Genomic DNA, 18,656 nt, shown 5'->3' with positions numbered 1-18,656 from the left:
CGAGACCACACGCCAGTAATATCAATTAGGTGCAACAATTCTGAAAAGAACAAAGAAGCCTAATCTTACTAACAAATTTCCCAATTTTTTCCAAAAAGATTTCCAATGCAGGAACAATTCAGTTTAAACGTAAGACTAAAAAGTATAGACGATCTTGAGCAGTTTAGATAGACATAGATATATAGATTTTCCAAAATAAAATACATTAAAATAAGAGGTTATAATGCCTACTAGGCATTATATCCCAGTCAACGTGCTTGAGGCGTAACAACGCTAATTATAAAACAAAATATACAGTATTTCAAACAAGACGAGATTAAGAAAATGGGGCTGAAATAAACATTGGCGTGAAACTGTCCACCAAGACACAAAATGACAGAACAACAATACAGAGACTTGTCAAAATTAGACCCAAGGTTTTTAATGGGAAGAATATGGTTAGTGTTAAACACTCAGCTTGGGATTCACGATTGTAATGTTCATTACAAATTGTAATTATCATTCAGAGCGGAAACCCACTTACTGTCCCAGTTAATATCTGATCACACTCCAATAATGGGCGTGACAATCTTGAAAAAAAAACAAAAAAGTCTAATTCGGACAAGTTTACACTAATAAAGTAGCAACAAATCAGTTTAAATGTAAAACTAGTATAAACGATCATGAGTAACAAAAAGAAATTAAACAAATTCGGCCAGATGCAAAAGATACTATCCCAACATCAAGAGAGAAATCGGAATATGAGGTAAATTACCCCCTCGGAATTTAGCATTAGGAAGAGCATGACACACTACCAGAAATGCTGTAGATAAGGCAATGTATAATAGAATTAGTCATCAGAACTAACCTGGTCTAAAACCAGGCGTCATCCAGAATTCATAACGTATACCTGATCGCAGAGACTTGCCTTGGAGTGACAAGTTGGACCGAGTTATGTGGGACTGCCTCTACCTCTCTTACCAATACACTAAACCGAAACCGCCTCACAGTTGACCCCTGTGAGCGCTACTACTACTGCATTAAATTTGGGAATATGTCAGGCAGCCATTATTGGGCACGAGGACCCGGCTAAAAAATAGATAGTGAAACTATAGATTCGCGAACTTGAGTTAACACACGAATGGATGCTGTCGTATGGAGGTAAAAGTTATGACTGTGGTGACGGTTGACCTCGTTTAAACCTGGAAAAGGGGAGGTTAGCGGTGACGCGGTGCTAAGCTCCCAACATGTCGACCAGCTCAGAAGAATTTGAGCTAAGTTGTTGTTTGTGAAAGGATTGAGATATTAAGTGTTTAATTTCTGGAGCGTCAGTTTCCCTGTGAATTTGATTAGTTATGACAAACCATGGAACGTTTAAGATACTCGGAGCTTATTTTGGAAAACTTGAAGCCTTTTTACCTGGTTGGGTCTAGCAAGCTTGAAGTAGACATTAGATCCGTAGAGGAGTACGGACCGAATTAACATCTTATAAAATAAGCATTTGATGGAGATGGGAAGTCTGCTAGAAGGGCATATCAGAGAATAATGAAGGTTTGCAATCCCGAACCTTTCTGGATTGCTTTCTGGATTTGGGAATGCCAACCGAGCCGTCGATCGAAGTGGAGACCTAGGTACTTGACGTTATCCAACCATGGAATTTTTGTGGTGTTGACTTGAAGTTGCGAAACGCGCAGTGAGTAAGGCTTCTTATGGAAAATAAAGGCCTGGGTTTTCAGGAGGTTGACTTGCAACCTCCAGAATTTGAACCACTTGACCGTATAATCGAGTTGCTTCTATAAACGCTCTTGAATGGTAAGAAAGTAGTGTCATCAGCGTAAAACGCGACCTCAATGTTCTCTTTTCTCGGCAGATCTGAAATAAAGAAGTTAAACCAGGCTGGGGCTCGCGGGGAACCTTGAACCTGTCCAATAGGTAGGACTTGATGAGAGCAATTAGGTCATCTAGGAGGCTTAACCGCACGCATTTTCCGACCAAACCGTCGTCAAAGGCTTTTGATTAGGTCCAGGAGGACTGCTCCAAGCTTTTTACGTTGGTCAAGAGCGTGATGGATATGTGCGGCTAGACGGATGGCCTGATGGACGAACCTGATTAATAGTGAGCGCAAAAGCCGTTAGGTTGAAAGTTCGTTAGGAATGATGTTGTTTTCCTCAGTGAAAGAGTCGAGAGCCTAGAATATTGCCCTCTCGGAAATCTTCGAAATAGCACTGAGAAGGCCTGCAGTCATTTGGAGACGAAGTCCTTTCTTGGGAATAATCGGTATATGTGCGTGATTCCAAGACGCCGGGAAATGTTTCAGCCTCAGGATGGAGTTAATGATTTTTACCAGTTCCACGAGCTGCTTATACGGTAGCTTTTCTAATTTGGTAATCGATATTCCGTCGAAACCCACAGATTTATTGGTTTAAAGTTTGCCGATCATAGTCTGTAAAGACTTTGAAGACACGAAATGGTTGAGAAGAAAGGTTGAGGTGACTGGTTTTTGATGGAGTTAGATTCGTTGATGACAGTGTCGTTTTCTTTAGGTTTGGTGTCTTCTGCGAGAGGGAGGCATTTCATCTGTGCCTCGTAGATCTCTGCGAGGAGCTCGATTTTTTCTTGGCCATTGCCTGCGAAATTGCCTCTAACCGCTGACTTCAGGGGGAGTGACATCGTGTGTCTTACCCACGAGGCATCTAGACACATGCCAAAAAGAAGGGGGACCTTCCAGTCTTTGGTTCGCGAGAAATGAGTTCCATTTAATCGCTCGCCTTGTCGAAACGGTCTCCTAGACCCTTTGCATGCTCTGTTCGCCCCCCCCTTTTGTCCGCAGCATCGAGGGTGAATCGATCTAATCTGCATAGACCATTTTTGATGCGAATTTCACGTTTAATAGAAGCGGGAAAGTTGTTTCCCCACGGTTGGGATTGTGATGAAATTTGTGGCAGATTCGTGAACAAACTGAATATCACGAGTTAGCTTGAGTACGGCTTCCCCGAGCTGTTCTGAAATATTAATTTTTGGAATTGGATCGGATTCCAGTAGAACAAATTGGTAGTTCTTGCAGTCGAACATTTTCTTGGATCTTGTGAGTGGGATTTGAGCGATGGCGCAGTTCCCGAGTTTTAGAAAGACCGCATGATGGTCAGAGTCTAGTTCGTCAAGGACTTGAACTTCGGAAGGGCGATTTACGTTTTGAAGAATAAAGAAATCGAGGACTGTTGATGTGGTTTGAGAAGCTGAGTTGGGATGATGATCATCTGGCAGGGCAAAACCTAGCCCAGATCTGCTCTTAAAGCTACGGTGGCGTTGCTTGCGGAGTTCGCTCTGGCCACCTATTATTTTTGGAAATTTTCCTTCGACGAGTGATCGGTATTCTGTGTAGTTGAATGTAAAAGATTTCCCATACAGGGATGTAAATCACGAGGGAATGTTCTTGGGTATTGCTTTTAATTGAAATTGTTTCGAAGTTGTTTGCTGATAACGAGAGTAGGAACTCGTGTTTCATTCCTTTTCTGACGAGAATGGCGGTTGCACCGCGTCTACTCGGGGTTTTATCGTTTCTGTAACATAGACAAAGAAGTGTTCAAAAGAGAGACGATGCTGTCCTAGATGAGAGCGATATCGACGTCATAGAATGTCATGATGTCTTCCAATTCTGCTTGTTTCCCGCGCAAGCTGTTTGCATTCCACGTCATCAGTATAAGAGATTTTGAAGCAACCATTTCAAAGATTTAAAAGACTACTGGAAGTTAAAAAAACAGGTAAATGTTGCCGCATAGACAACGAACTCTACTCCTATGTTAACAACAGAGTGCTGCAACTCTTAGATAACACTGAACTGAAAGGACGCAGATTCAAGAGAACCAAACCAAAACCAAATATTGTATACGAAACTGCACTAAATGACAAAAACAAAAGGGCTATTATCTTTTATGTTATTATAGACTGAGTGAGTTACTTATAATGGAGTTTTAGTCACTATAGTGATAAATTGTAAGTTAGTCGGTAAATACTAATAATAATATATTAATAAATAAAATATAATGAATACTTTCTTAGTAGTTATTGCCGACTAACATACAATTTGTTTATATAATAACGTAAAAACTAGGTATATATCTAAGAGGGCTCATTGATCCTTATTTAATATATATAATAATAATGTTCATATATTAATTTACAGCACTGTTCACTGTTTTTTTTTCTGACTTTTGCTGTTACATACTACAAGCTTGTGTTTTGAGTCTGTATCCTGCTCGAGGATTATCCAAGAGTTACAGCACTTGGATATTCACACAATTTTTATTACCTTTAGTGACTCAAAAATCTGCCCAATGACATATAAAAGATCACTTCAGTATCTTATTCTAAATGGGTTCTAGAGCTGTTGTATCACTTCATTACAAACGTAGTATGGAGTATTCACTATAGCACGTGACACTTTGTTTTGGAGGTATCTGCATGATGAAGAGAGCTTCGTGTTTCTTTACAATTCTCTTGATTTTCTGAGTAAGAGTTGGTATTTGAATGTCTCGGTGTAACTAATCATTCCTAAACTATCTACATACATTTACAATACCTTTTGGGAATTTAGGGAATTATTTTATTTATATTACTTTTCGCACAATTTTACATTACAATGATCTGCATCTGGTTGTAGCAACAGTATCTGCAGTTGTTTAAGATTTGGATAACTGATTGGTGATACAAATTTGAATGTTATTAAAAAGTTTTTATAGCATAATACCTTGAAAACGAGCATCAAAAACTATGAGTTGCCCCAAATGACGTCATTTGTAAACAACCATTATATTTTTTAATGTTGGCCAACAAGTGGTCAGAATCATTACTCATCTCAAAAACTAAGGAGCGTAATGGATCTGGTGGTGAGACCAATTGTGGAAAATTTTATTTTGTACCGCCACAACATAACCCGGTACATTCATTCTTACATTTTAATGCGTATAGATGAACAATTGTAACTTTCCCAATTGTGCCAAAAGTGGAATTCCGCTCATTCCTGGATTACAGGAACACTACGTCTACGGACCCATTCAATTCCATTGTGTCGTGCTTGATATGCACGTACTCATTGCATTATAAGCCTATATCGCTAGTTATCAGTGCGGCTAGCACGTGAAGTAGCTTAGAATGTTCCATGTTTAGTTTAATATATATTCTAATCGTGGTTTTCACAAAATTAATTTTCGAACGCACCCATAGGTATTTGACAATCAACAACTATGTTAATCCTTTGCGACACTGACCGTTTGTATTTTTACTATTATTTACAAATATTCCAAATCCTCTCATCATATAAAAGTTCCTTGGACTGCCACAAATACTTCAAAACCAAAGTTAGCCCAATTGCTCCAGTCGTTATCGAGTTTTAACGGGACTAACGAACAGCAATTCATTTTTATATACATAGAAGTTAGAAGATTAATATATTTTCCGTTATTGTTGTTTATTTCGCCCATTAACAAGATATCATTACAAATGTGGACGGGGAATGTTGCAAAAGCGAAAGAGTGAATGGGGACGCCTATGTTCTCGTGGAAACGTGCGGTTGGTCTACGTCCGCCGCCGCTCAGGCTGCCTATCGATCCAGCGCTGGATCGGTGGCTCGCTTGGACGGTTCCAGGAACGCGGACAAAGACGCGGGGGAACCGATTGATTTTCGCGACGATGACGTCAACGCGCACGGGTTCGCTCCAGGTTCACTCCCGGAGTTTGAACTTCAACCGGGGGGTCAAGCCACCGATCTTGTTTTCGATAGGCGACCCTCCTTTATTGAATGTTTTGTTTGCCGAAGTAGACCGCTGCAACTTTCTTCTTAAGTGCAGGTGGTTTCGCAAACTTTTGATCCTGTCGTATCGATTCATTTTTTTCCTGCTTAATGTTCGTATTCAGAGTATATTTTTAAAACGACGCCTAAAAAACAAATCGATAGTAGTAAAATATCAAACAATTTAATAAAGCCCGATTGAGATTTTAAGAAAGCAGCATTGTATCACACTACATGGAAAAATAAGTGAAAATTAATTTAAAAAAAATGGAAAAAATCATTTCAAATTTTACCTTATTACATTAACCTATAGTGACAATTAATTAAAACTCCTTTTTCAATAAAACTGGGGCCATTCGTGTTGCTTACTTTGGCGCAATTTTTATTGATATTCAGAATGATACACATCAATATTACAATCCAATAATATATTAACCCGTCCCCCCATTACGGTTTTCGTTTTGCTTTTCAAAATTAGACTCAAGCTCGGCAACCTTTTCATTTGAAACAAACTACAAACAACCAATAGTCACTGTAGGCCAGATATGATGGGAGGCAAAGTAATTCGTTCCATTTGACAATCGTTTTCATCAAATTATGGACCGAGGCATTATTTCTAAAATAATAAAATATATTTCACTACAACCACCATAAGTTTTTAATTAAACGCCGAATTGTCATGACAATTTTGGCAGATGCCGACTAAAGGTTAGATTCAAAAAGTTTGGGAGGTAGCGCCATCTATACGCCAAGCCCAGAATTTATTCAATGATGCCTTTATGTTAGGTATTATTATCTCATACGTAACGTAAACTTTCTTCAAACTCACATCTAGTAGTAGAAAACCAATTGAATCCTGAAAGAATAGCTATTAGGTTAACTTATTTTAGTACCCCCATTGGACGATACAAACTTAAGCGAACTTTACTTAGAACAGGACTGTTTAAGGTACCACACCAGCCGTAAAAATAAAAACGTTTCAAGTTCATTTAACGATTTTTCAGAATTCATTAAGGCTTATACCACAAGGAAGAACATATCACATTTTCTGATAATATTTCTCATGACAAAACGTTTTTACCAAACAAATAGAATGTTTTATATATTTTTCATCAAACACACATTTATAAATTCTATTATTTGTTATTACAATACCCATTCGTATAAAATCGTGTTAATATTTTAGCAGCCGTTTGATATATGACAGATTTTCATGGATTGCCCATTTAATACTCGTCCGGTTTGTAGTTTTATGCTTAATTTTAATGACTTAATGCTCAACAAGTTAATTCATATTATGAACATCTCAAAATAAAAATTGAACCACTCTTAACAGCTGAAAGTTAATGCAGTGAAATAATGATCCAAATGACTAACATTATATTCAATATATTAATCTGGACTGGAAGAATCAATATGTTGAAAAGAAACAAAAAAACGATTTATAATTTTCAAGAAAACTTTAGTACCTCAAATATATTTTCTTTATATGAATATATTCCAGTGAGAAATACCGTATATCGGCCACAAGACTAAAAAAAATTGGGATCTACTTATAAGAACAAGCTGACATATATTTTAGGGTCGTGAAAGAATTTCCTCATAAATATTTTAAAAAAACAAGTAAAATAACCTCATACTTTTAGCACATGTTGTATTTTACGAATATAATCTTCATCAAAACTTCAATGACGCGTGTTTTTAACCCAATTACCAGAATTAATATTTCTTTTATTTAACATGCGACTACCGAAAAACCGCAATGCGGTTTCACCTAGGTAAATTCACAAACGCCCAACTGATTGTTGTTACATATAAAAAGTTAGGACACGTAGTTTTTCCACAATGGAAGTACGTCAGGGAAATATGCATAAAAAACAAATACCGTCGTCTACACTATTAGCTCATATTTGCAGAGTATGTTATTCTGTTAATTTAGTCTAAAGAAAACCCCTATCCGAGTTAACATTTTTAGTCTCAGTATTTATATCACAGACAAATAAAAAAACGAAATAAATGATATTATACTAACCCTATTACCATTTAACATTTTGTCTCGCGACTAACCTAAGAAAATCACCATATCGACAAGCTAAACCTTCCTCAACATTACCCACAAAAATTCATAATAAAATATGAAGACTAAAAGGTCATTAGAGTAGCAAAAAAATTTTACACCCAATAAACTCCAGGCAGCTTTATTTCGGTAAAATATATTTCCCTCAGGAGTACAATTTTTCACTGGAAACATCCCCCCTTTTATAAAAATATATACGTTCTATTTTTAGCTGCTATTTATTAAATTAAACGATAAATTTTCGGATTTATCATAACTTTGTCAAAAGTACGACCGTAATACTAAATTATTCCAAATATTATAAAAATAGTTTCTAATTATACATTAATAACCTAATCAATGAAATATATTTTACGTATTGTTTATTCTAATATTGCTCTGTATGCCTCAAATATCTCAAGCAATCAATTGATTGCCATTTTTCAAAACTTACAAAATTCTATCTAGTAAAACTTTTATCAATTATAACGACCACTTTGTTCAAGAGCTATTAATTTAGAAAAATTACAAACATATTCAACGTTTTTAATGATTCTAGGAGCATCGTTTTTTGTATATAATCGATAAAACTCTATGAGTTATTATAAAGTGATTCTAATAAATGTCTATTTTTTATATAAAACTGATGATCACTCCAGCTAATTTGACAACATAAAAGGACAAATTCCTAGATGATTATTGAAGAAATAAAACGCATAAATATAGAATATACTCTCTGTATTTGTTTTTCTGTATTAACAATGAAAACGTGGTGGTATTTATATGTTTAAGGCCAAAAGTATTGCTGCAAATAATAATAGATTTAATTTTAGAATAAAAAAAAAAATGATCAAACATACCGCTGGATCGATGTCGTATATACATTTTGCTATTTCAAATGCTGCTGTACATTTTTCGTTTAATGTTTTTGCTGAAATTGTTAAATATATGCACGTCTTTATTATTTTGGCATGACATTAAATAATTAAATTGACACAATCATTAACATCGACGGGAAAATCCGTCACCGGCGTTGGTAACGATATTTACCATCAACAAAACAATGCAATGAACGTGTTAATAAATTATTTTGTGCAACTTATCCTGTGAGAAATAGAAAAATATTTCCTTTCAAAATAACCTACCAGCATCTTTGCACTCTTTCATGCATTTAATACCATGTGGTGCTAAAGATGGTGGAGCCTGAGTTTCCATCATTTTAATACCAGCTTCCCAATCAAGAGTATTATCTGGTTTTTGCTAAAAAACCTTGTAGAAACTTTTGTTATATTAACAATTTTATCACTTACCAATTTATAGAAATTCATTACACACTGAAGATAACACTGAAATAGAAAATATTATTTCTCTCGCCAGTAAACATTAAATATTATTTACCTTTCCTCTCTTATCTAAGTCCCACATACCATCATGCATTCCATCTACTTGTTCTTAAAAAATATGTATTTTTTAATCATCATTGAAATGAATGAGTATATATTATTAACATACCTTCAGTTACTTTGGATTTTGGAATACATGCATTTCTAACAAGTTTTTTGGCTGCTTTTACTTGAGCTTCAGACATCTAAAAATAGTTAAAATCAAATATACATTAAGAAAATGATCGCCACATACTGCACAATCTCCATTGTTTATTGATAGAATTAATAATGTAAGGAAGAAAAATAGTAATCCCATATTAATATCTGAACTATGGTCTTATCAATACTATTTCAGACCTAGTATGTGGCATGCTTTTATAATAAAACACAAACCGATTAACACTAAAGTTGTGTATTTAAAAATGACTAATAAATACTGTTTTATAACCAAGGCTAAAAAATTAAATGCTTCACAATGGTCAATATACAATTATAAGACACAAAAATTGGAAATAGGAAATAACAAATAAGCAGTACATATTTTTTTAAGAAAACCAACTGTTTTTGTTATAATTATACTTTGAAATATGAATTTTAATTGATGATGCTATCTCAGAGGATGTCCTGTTTTGTCCATAATAATCGACAAATGCACCATCTGGGTTTACTAAATACATAATTATTGTGTGGTCCACCTTAAACAATAATTGATTTAAACCAGCAATTATTATTAATTGTATAAATGCTTACAATATAATCTTTATCTTTATCTTTGGGCCCTGCACTGAAATACACTCTATAAGCTTTACAGGCTTTAGCAACTTGCTCTTCGCTTCCAGTCAATCCAAGTAACCTCGGGCTAAATTCTTTACAATATTTTCCAACTATGTCAGGGGTATCTCTATTAGGGTCTACTGATATAAATAGTGGTTGAATTTTAGGAACATTTTCTTCATTATCTAAAATTAAATGATACAACCAGTGTTACAACTCATTGATTGTGAGTTACCTAAATTATCAATAACATCAGACATTTTCTCTAATTCATCAGGACATATATCTGGACAGTGTGTAAAACCAAAATATATTAATAACCACTGGCCTAAAAATTCATCGCTCTTCCTTAATTTTCCTAAGCTATCTACTAGCTCAAATTTTCCACCAATTGAAGCTTTGCCCAACATTCTATTCCTTTCCTTATCCAAAGCTACAAATCAATAAAACATTTTAATCAAATTCATAATTTATTGAAAATAAAATACCAGCTTCTTTTTCTTTTTTAACATACAGCATAAAAGCCAACAAAGTTGCACCTAATCCTGCCGTTATGCCTAAATTTCGCCATGTTATGGGCCCTATTCCTTTTGCTAAATCATAGGAAGAAGCCTTAGAAGGCCTTTTTTGAGAATAATATCGAGCAATGTTATAATGGACTGCTGAAACTATACCCTACAAAAACAAATATGGGCATATTATATAATAATTTTTTATTAACTATATACCTTAGGGCCAAACTTAGCATGAGAATTAATATTTAATTTTTGGTAAATATTTCTCAGAATTCTAGACATTTTAAAGGTTATATTATAAAGGTTAGTTCATAATTCCACCACTTGCCAATTTGTAACGATCTGTAGACAATATAATGCAAAATTCTTTATTGAAGTTAGGACCTTTGGTAGCATTTCTTGACAGGTGTAGTAATTACCAAGTTGTCAAGTTCATATTGTATTTTTGATTCTTGGAGGGAAATATAATGTTAACTATTAATATTCATTTTTTATAAAAATATGTCTCGACAAAGTGTTTTACAACCAGTGGATGTAAATGTTGACCATTCTCCCGCACGGTAAGCTGTAACATATTTATATTTTTATTCAATATTCTGGAGAAAATCTATTTTTAGTAAACGTGCTCGATTTGATGAAACTGTGGATGATTCTAATAAGAGCAACTTATGGATTTTAAGTAATAAAGAATTAGTTTTACATGAAGTATATGATCACGGTATTGGAAGATTAGACTGTGATTCTGATGATTTAGTTACTGAGGATGATTCGATTTTTAATAAATCAGAAGGAATTGGGATAGATGTGTCTTGTGCATCTATGACTCCAAATACTAAAGGGAAACAAGTAATATTTAAAGCAGTATTCGTGGAATTTTTTAATGATTCTCTGTATATTTTAGTTATCCATATTAGAATCAACTTTGACCAAAGAATCATTAGATAAATTATCTAATGGGGAGTGGGATAATTTATTCAATAAAACAACTATTAAACCAACTGATAAAACTAGTAAGTATTAGTCTATTATATTTATGTATGTGGATATAACTGCCATTTACACAAACTGTTTTTAGATTATTTTGATACCCTCTCAGATGAAGTTATTTTACAAGTATTTAGATGGTTACCAAAAAGTTACCTAGGTGACATTTCATTAGTATGCCGAAGGTTTTACAGATTAACTCAGGATGAGAGTCTCTGGACTAGAATGGATGTATCAAATAAACATTTAGCTGCCGGGGAACTAGGTAAAATATTAAGCAAACAAGTAGTTGTATTAAGGCTAGCTCGTTCAGAGGTAATTTTATATTATAGTGTTGTTGCTTGAATAATATACTTATTTTGTTTCTAGATAATGCATAAACCTATTTTACCAGGATGCAAGGCAAGCTTACTGGATTTTCGATCTCGTTTACTTTATTTAGATTTAAGCATGGCTCACATATCACTTGACAGCCTAGTGATGATATTTAATAAATGCAGAAGACTGAAAAAAATTAGCTTAGAAAATGTACCTGTAAGTGATGATGTCTTGATAGCTCTGTCAGCCAACAAAGACATTGAAGTCATTAATTTTGCTATGTGTACTGGAATGCAAGAGGATGGTCTTAGATATTTGCTTACAAATTGTAGACAGTAAGTACAATGTTTTTATTTGTTATGTTTGTAAGTTGGTTCATTTGAATTAGGTTACATACTTTGGTAGTTTGTTGCTATTAAAAATGTTACATAATAACGATGCTATTTATATTGTTAAATATGACACAATAAGTTTGTTGCCATTATGACATACCATTTTGCATTATCAAAACAGCAATTCTTATATAACATCCATTTCTGCAATCTGATTTGTGCTTATTTCTAGGGAGGCAAATCTCTATCGAAGAGCGACCTTCTTTTTTTTTTAATTACAGTTTCTAGAATTTTAGAAGACAGTGTAGTTTATTTGTTTATTGTTACAATCAGGGATTTTCTGCCAGCTTAAATCCAGCTCTTCTCTAAATATCTGGAGTATCTGTAAGATAAGAGTATAATATGGTTTATCTTGTTCCAAATTATTGAAAGATGGATTGATGCATAGCTGACGTCAGCAGCAAAAATGACTTTTTTTGCATAAGGCCAAGATACATACGACTTTTTTTTTTACCATTAGCGATAATAACAATTAATTTTTTTCTATAGATAGTTCTTCTATTGTTCTAAACCAGAGGAAATCATAAAAAATCGAAATACTGAGCAAACTAGCTCATTGCTTTTTTCCATTTCAGAATACGAGAACTGAATATCGCCTGGACATACTTAAATGGAGACTGCATCGAATACTTATGTGAAAATCTTCCGTCGACTATGGATCGATTGAATTTTTCTGGATGTCGGAAACTTCTGTTAGACAAACGTAAGAATGTATAGAAATTTACCAGTTCCATAATTAATATACTAACTTACAGATGTGGCTTCGCTCGTTCTTAGTTGTCCCAGGTTGAGGGAACTGGATTTATCTGACTGTACATCTATAACAGGTGAATCCGTACGACAAATTACAACGCTGGAGGACTTAGCATTTGTAGCGTTGTCTAGATGTTATTTAATTCCTTATAAGTCACTAGGGTAAGTCAGAAAAACTTTAAGTTTTTTTGGGAATAATTTGTTTTTAATTATAGACAACTACGGAAGTTGATTAACCTATCCTATTTGGATATCCACGGTGGATATATCGACGGAGCCGAGTTGAAGGAAGTTGAGAATGATTTGGGTGGATCTGTACAAATTAACCAGTTCAAATTCAGCTCAGTAGCCAGGCCGACAGTCGGTATGCGCAGGTCTAGTATTTGGAACATGAGAGTTCGCGATTGATGAGATTTGGTTCTGATGGAGGGACAAAAAGATAAAATGTAAATAAGATTGAAGGGTGAATAATTTGTCGAATCCAAAACCGAATTAGTGCCTACGATCGTGTTCTAATAGAAATAATTTATTTCCCGCTGTGTTAATATTAGTTGTAGAATATCATAATTGTGATTCACTGTTTTGTTATCTGGATTGCTTTTATTTGCAGCTTTCATTCCAGTTTCAATTTGACCGATTTTAACAACAAAAAAAAAAACGCTCTGTTATTTAATAGTTTATTTTACCTATCCTCTTTGCAATATAAACGTGTGATATGATAAACAAAGATCATCGATAAGGTTTTTAACATATAGTTATGTATAAAAATTTCCTAGGTACTTATTAGTAAGCCTTGTGGTGGTTTTAATTTAATTCAATTTAAGTATTATCTGTTAGCCTGCTAAAATGAATTGCAGTCCTCATCAGTCAGGCCTGTTGAGTTTCGAAAGGTTATATCATAAAATTTAAGTATTTTTCCAAGTATCATTAAAAAATCTAAAATAAAATAATAAAAATCAATGTTTACCACATTATTATTATTGTTTATATTTCCTATATATGTTCTTGTTTTTTTTTCTTTTATTTCATACAAGGAACTATAACACACAAAGTGAATATTTTATTTGATTGATGGAGAAGGTATTATATTGTTATTCATAATGGATCGAGCGTATGCCAATTCCGCGTTACGGAAACAAATAGCCCAATTGGTAGTAACACTCCTTAAGGCGGGTCACTGGCGGTTTCTATTGTTACCAATTTAAAGACCAGATAATTGAAAGGTTTTACTTTCGATATTTGGATCAGGATGTTTTTATTTATCTGATTTAATCGACTGATTTTTTTCCATTTGTGCAACAAACCGTTTGATTTTAACAAATTACTGAGAGACTATGTTTAGACGGTTGGTAATTTAATTGTATTTGAGATTATAAATGTATATACTTTATCTAAAAAAGTACTGTTGCGGAAAGGATATAAGGGAGCGCTCAAAATTCCTTTTGTTGTTTTATTTAAATAAATCTGCTACTGGTGCCCGTCAAGCACCTTCAGAAACTTATGACGATGCTACTCCGACATATCCTTATTGTTGGTTTTGGTTTCAATGCTTTGATTTCAAAGATGACGATTTAAAAGTCAATGATAAAGAACGACCCTAAGGACCAAAAAATTTCGAAGATAATGGCTTACCATGTTAAAACCTAGGTTAACTCCCAAAGAACGCTAACTGTTTTAAGGCTGGCTGGATGGTAAACGAGTAAGATGTGTTCGGCCTGTTTTCTAATAGCTAAAAACCTTCAGTGTCTTTCGTTTGCATCTGCGTTCAAGTCGCCTCTTTTGTCCTTTAAATAAAATAGTTTTGTGTTCCAAACCCTTTCACATTTTATAACTTATGTATAAGTCAATTGAAAAGTTCCCAGCCTACCATGGTAAAACACATTTTTGGCAAAATTAGTTTCTTTTATTCGACATAATTCTCTTCAAGGGTGTTACACTGATTATAGCGACCCTCCAACTTTTCAATACCATTTTTATAGTACGATTTGTCCTTCAAAATAGTCCTCAGTTTCGTCGATCACCTCTTCATTCGACGAAAATTTCTTCCCAACGAGCATTCTTTTGAGATCTGAGAAACGGAAATGGTAGCTAGGGACCAGATCTGGAGAATACGGTGGATGAAGAAGCAATTTGAAGCCCATTTCATGGATTTTTAACAAGGTGGATTCTCTTCGCATGCCGTTTTTCGGCGATTTCGTGGTCCAATAACGTTATGTAATAGTCGCTTTTGATGGTCCACCCTTTCTCAAGGTAGTCAATGAAAATTATTCCATGCGCATCCCAAAATACAGACGCCATAACCTTGCCAGTCGACTGTTGCGTTTTCCCACGCTTTGAAGCGGGCTAATCGTGTGCAGTCCACTCGGATGATTGTCGATTGGACTTCGGAGTATAATGATGGAGCCATGTTTTATCTATTTTTTGGGTTTATTACGCTTGGTCATCTTCAAACACTGCTCCGAATCATCAATCTTAAATAATGTTTGACTCAAATGTGATTTGTACTTAATTACATATATCGTTGGTAGATAGGGAGTTGTAAAGAGCAATACAGAAAATAATAAAACCAAACATAGAAAAATTCCGTCTTTATTAATAAGAAATTAAAGCACACTTGGTACATAAATTTCAATCACTATTTTCTTTCCAAGTTTACAATACACTGTTTTATGGTGGACAAAAAAATTAACAATAACAGAACTATTACAGAGTGATGTGACGAATATAAAGACGCAATTGTAGGGAAAAAAAAAGTAGAAAACAATGGCACTCCACGGAATGACCCATGAACGTAAAAAACATGTTTTGGTATAAAACGGTTGATCTGTTGCCGCCAACGGGCTGTAATAAATGCTTCTCCACTCTGCTTAAAAAAAATACTCTCGATTTTGTAAGGACCCACGGACTGAGGGACGTTTTGGCATTCGTTCGTCTCGCATTCTCTCGATGTGCACGCGCGCTCCGCGGACCGTCCCGCACACGGTACAGGACCGGTCTCGCCCACTCAATCGATACAACCCTGAGTGTTGGAAGTCGCGGGCGGCAAACCGGCGAACAGGGGGGCCGGTTTGTCGTCGCGGAAAGTCCCAGTGTGGACGTGTATATATCTCCCGACCAGGCGGTCTACGTTGAGCATTACGGAACGCCTAAATATATTCACTTGGGGCCCGGGGGGGTTAGCGCGAGCTCCCCCGCCTCTCACTGATCTGTTACAGGTACGGCGCACCGTCAGATGCGTACTAATTATCACAATCGTAGACGGGCTGCGTAACATACAGTCCGCCTCAAACATACAAAAGTATCAAAAATCAAGCGCTGCGTCTAGTCTAGGCCTGGGGCAGGGAAGGGTGCGGCGGACGCACGCACCGCCTCCCCGCCCCTCTTGGAACAGTAGAAAGGAAACAAACAGTTCGCTGCGACGGCGCGTCGAAGGACCCGTCCATCTCCTAACCGGTCAATAAACAAGATCGATTGTTGGACAATCGTACAAATTACAAAAATATCCAATTATTATCATTATTATTAAATAAATCAACAATTTATAGAAAATTTATTCACCTCTCTCCAATAAATATATAATATATATATTTCTCATCTTCGATTTTGCCTCCGGATCGAATCATATAAAAACGGGTAACAAAAGGTAAGTGTGTAAGTTGGGGGTTGGGGGGGAATGGGTTTCGTGAAAACGAATTGCACTCGGTGGAAGGGGGCGCTTTCGCGTTGTTCTGAGGGCGGGCGTCGTCGCCGTTTAACAGCTGGGGCTGGAGATGGCGGCGGCGGTGGTAGCCGGATGCGGCTGCAGGAATAGCGAGCGACCCCTGACGCGTCGCTGCATCAGCTGGCTCTCGCTCGGCGGACTTAGCCCGAACAGAGCGGACGATCCGCATCCGCCTGCCCTCGTCGGTCTCAGATAGTCCAGGTTCATGCTGAAGTGCTGCTGCACCACGCGGTGCACCGCCGCCGCCGACTCAGCGAAGTGGGACAGTTCGCGAGCCGAGTCGTGCCTGCGCAAGATGGCCGGGGTGGCCAGGGGCGCGGCGGTACTGGCGCAGCTCAACCACGGGTGCTCTAATACTTGCTCGGCGCTCAGGCGTCGATGCGCGTCCTTGACCAAGAGCTGCGCGATGAGGTCCTTCGCCTCAGGCGAGATCGAACCCCACTCGGCGTCGGGAAAGTCGTAACGGCCCAACTGGATGCTGTCGAACAACGATTGCTGGCAGGCGTTGCAGCTCTCGCCACGCTCCCAACCACAGTCTTCCCCGCACTGGCCGTAGAACGGCGGATAGCCGCACAATAGGATGTAGGCCAGCACACCCAACGACCACAGATCGCAACGCTTGTCGTAGGCTTGCGTATCGGCATCACCAACGAAAGCATCCACCACCTCCGGCGCCATGAATTCGGCACTGCCCACCGGGGTCAGAAGTTGCGGCGTCGCCAACGGACTGCAAGCGCCAGGTTGCAGTCGGATGCCGGAACCCAGGTCCAAGTCACAGATCTTGATCGGACACAGGCTGTCGGCTCGCACGCACAGTATGTTCTCCGGCTTCAGGTCGCGGTGCGCGATTCCTTTGGCGTGCATGAACGCCAAGGCGGATGCCACTTCGCGCACCACTTCCGCCGCCGCCGCCTCACTAAAATACCGATGCTGCTGGAGGCGATGTAGCAACGGCCCGCCGTGTACCTTCTCGAAAACCAAATAGAATTTTTCCTCGTCTTCGAAGAACTCGGTCAGTTGGATTATGTGCGGGTGGCCCTGACAATGATGAAAGGTCTCAACCTCACGGAATACGCGAGCTCGTGCATGACCCGGTACTTTCTCGATTATCTTCACCGCAAACTCCTGATCGGTGTACAGGCTCATGCAGGTTTGCACGCTGGCGTACGCTCCTTCTCCCAATACTTCGCCTGTCATTTTGTATAAGTCTGCAACAAAATAAGACTGTTTAAAAACACTCCTTATACATTCAATATGTATATATATATATATATATATATATATATATATATATATATATATATATATATATATACATATATATATATATACATATATATATATATATATATATATATATATATATACATATATATATATATATACATATATATATATATATATATATATATATATATATATATACATATATATATATATACATATATATATATATATATATATATATATATATATATATATATATATATATATATGTGTGTGTGTGTGTGTGTGTGTGTGTATATATATTTGATTTAAAACAGAAAAAAAATTAAAATAAAGACATTATTCCAAATGGCATATGTCAACTATTATATTTATCCTGTTTAGGCAACCACACATACACCAACACAGAAATTTATAGGTAGTATTGGTACCATGCGGTGTATGGGTATTAAAAAAAAAACAGTGCGGCTACTCCTTCCTTTTTCCTTTAATATTTCCGAAATCACATTGGCCTAACCCAATGTCCTCCTAATAAATAATGAATAATTCTGTCATTTTAATAAAATAATTGAAGAATAATGTAAACCTAAAATTAACCTAAATTAATCTTTATGTCTATGTTCAGTTCAGATAGTTCTCTCTGAATGACATCTATTTTTCTATGATGACATCCTAGGATACTTGAACTAGGGGTTGGCCACCGAAAAAATATCGATATATCGATACTCAAAAAAATAAAATAAAAATAGTGAAATATTAGCCTA

The 18,656-nt window shown here is 36.3% G+C and overlaps 4 protein-coding genes across 5 annotated transcripts in view; 1 reads left to right on the top strand and 3 right to left on the bottom strand.

Annotated features, from left to right (window-relative positions):
• Positions 1–8,544: 8,544 nt before the first annotated feature.
• LOC143199600 (general odorant-binding protein 72) lies at positions 8,545–9,620 on the bottom strand. The gene is made up of 7 exons (XM_076409525.1): positions 9,462–9,620; positions 9,336–9,411; positions 9,222–9,274; positions 9,134–9,169; positions 8,969–9,083; positions 8,684–8,754; positions 8,545–8,628 (listed from the first exon to the last, which is right to left on the bottom strand). Exons 1-7 carry the CDS (start codon positions 9,522–9,524, stop codon positions 8,611–8,613), a joined length of 432 nt encoding a protein of 143 aa, XP_076265640.1. The 5' UTR covers positions 9,525–9,620; the 3' UTR covers positions 8,545–8,610.
• On the bottom strand, positions 9,605–10,867 carry Scox (Synthesis of cytochrome c oxidase). The gene is made up of 5 exons (XM_076409524.1): positions 10,711–10,867; positions 10,471–10,657; positions 10,218–10,415; positions 9,959–10,167; positions 9,605–9,903 (listed from the first exon to the last, which is right to left on the bottom strand). Exons 1-5 carry the CDS (start codon positions 10,777–10,779, stop codon positions 9,754–9,756), a joined length of 813 nt encoding a protein of 270 aa, XP_076265639.1. The 5' UTR covers positions 10,780–10,867; the 3' UTR covers positions 9,605–9,753.
• Positions 10,868–10,871: 4 nt separating this feature from the next.
• Skp2 (S-phase kinase-associated protein 2) lies at positions 10,872–13,918 on the top strand. Its single transcript, XM_076409523.1, has 8 exons — positions 10,872–11,057; positions 11,115–11,343; positions 11,399–11,507; positions 11,573–11,796; positions 11,851–12,134; positions 12,767–12,894; positions 12,947–13,106; positions 13,160–13,918. Exons 1-8 carry the CDS (start codon positions 10,999–11,001, stop codon positions 13,350–13,352), a joined length of 1,386 nt encoding a protein of 461 aa, XP_076265638.1. The 5' UTR covers positions 10,872–10,998; the 3' UTR covers positions 13,353–13,918.
• Positions 13,919–15,517: 1,599 nt separating this feature from the next.
• The window catches only part of LOC143199597 (MAP kinase-interacting serine/threonine-protein kinase 2), a 42,743-nt gene continuing 39,604 nt past the window's right edge, over positions 15,518–18,656 (bottom strand). For both annotated transcript variants that reach the window (XM_076409521.1, XM_076409522.1), the window contains one exon: positions 15,518–17,873. In XM_076409521.1, the coding sequence (XP_076265636.1) occupies positions 16,696–17,873 (1,178 nt within the window). In that variant the 3' untranslated portion in view covers positions 15,518–16,695. The remainder of the gene's footprint in view (positions 17,874–18,656) is intronic.

This window comes from Rhynchophorus ferrugineus, unplaced genomic scaffold (genome assembly GCF_030347505.1).
Source record: "Rhynchophorus ferrugineus isolate W39M unplaced genomic scaffold, kcgeb_rfMv2 rfM7, whole genome shotgun sequence".
In the NCBI taxonomy this organism is placed as follows: Eukaryota; Metazoa; Arthropoda; class Insecta; order Coleoptera; family Curculionidae; genus Rhynchophorus; species Rhynchophorus ferrugineus.
The sequence above is the reverse complement of the archived record's forward strand: the minus strand, read 5'-3'. Positions and strand labels throughout refer to the sequence as shown.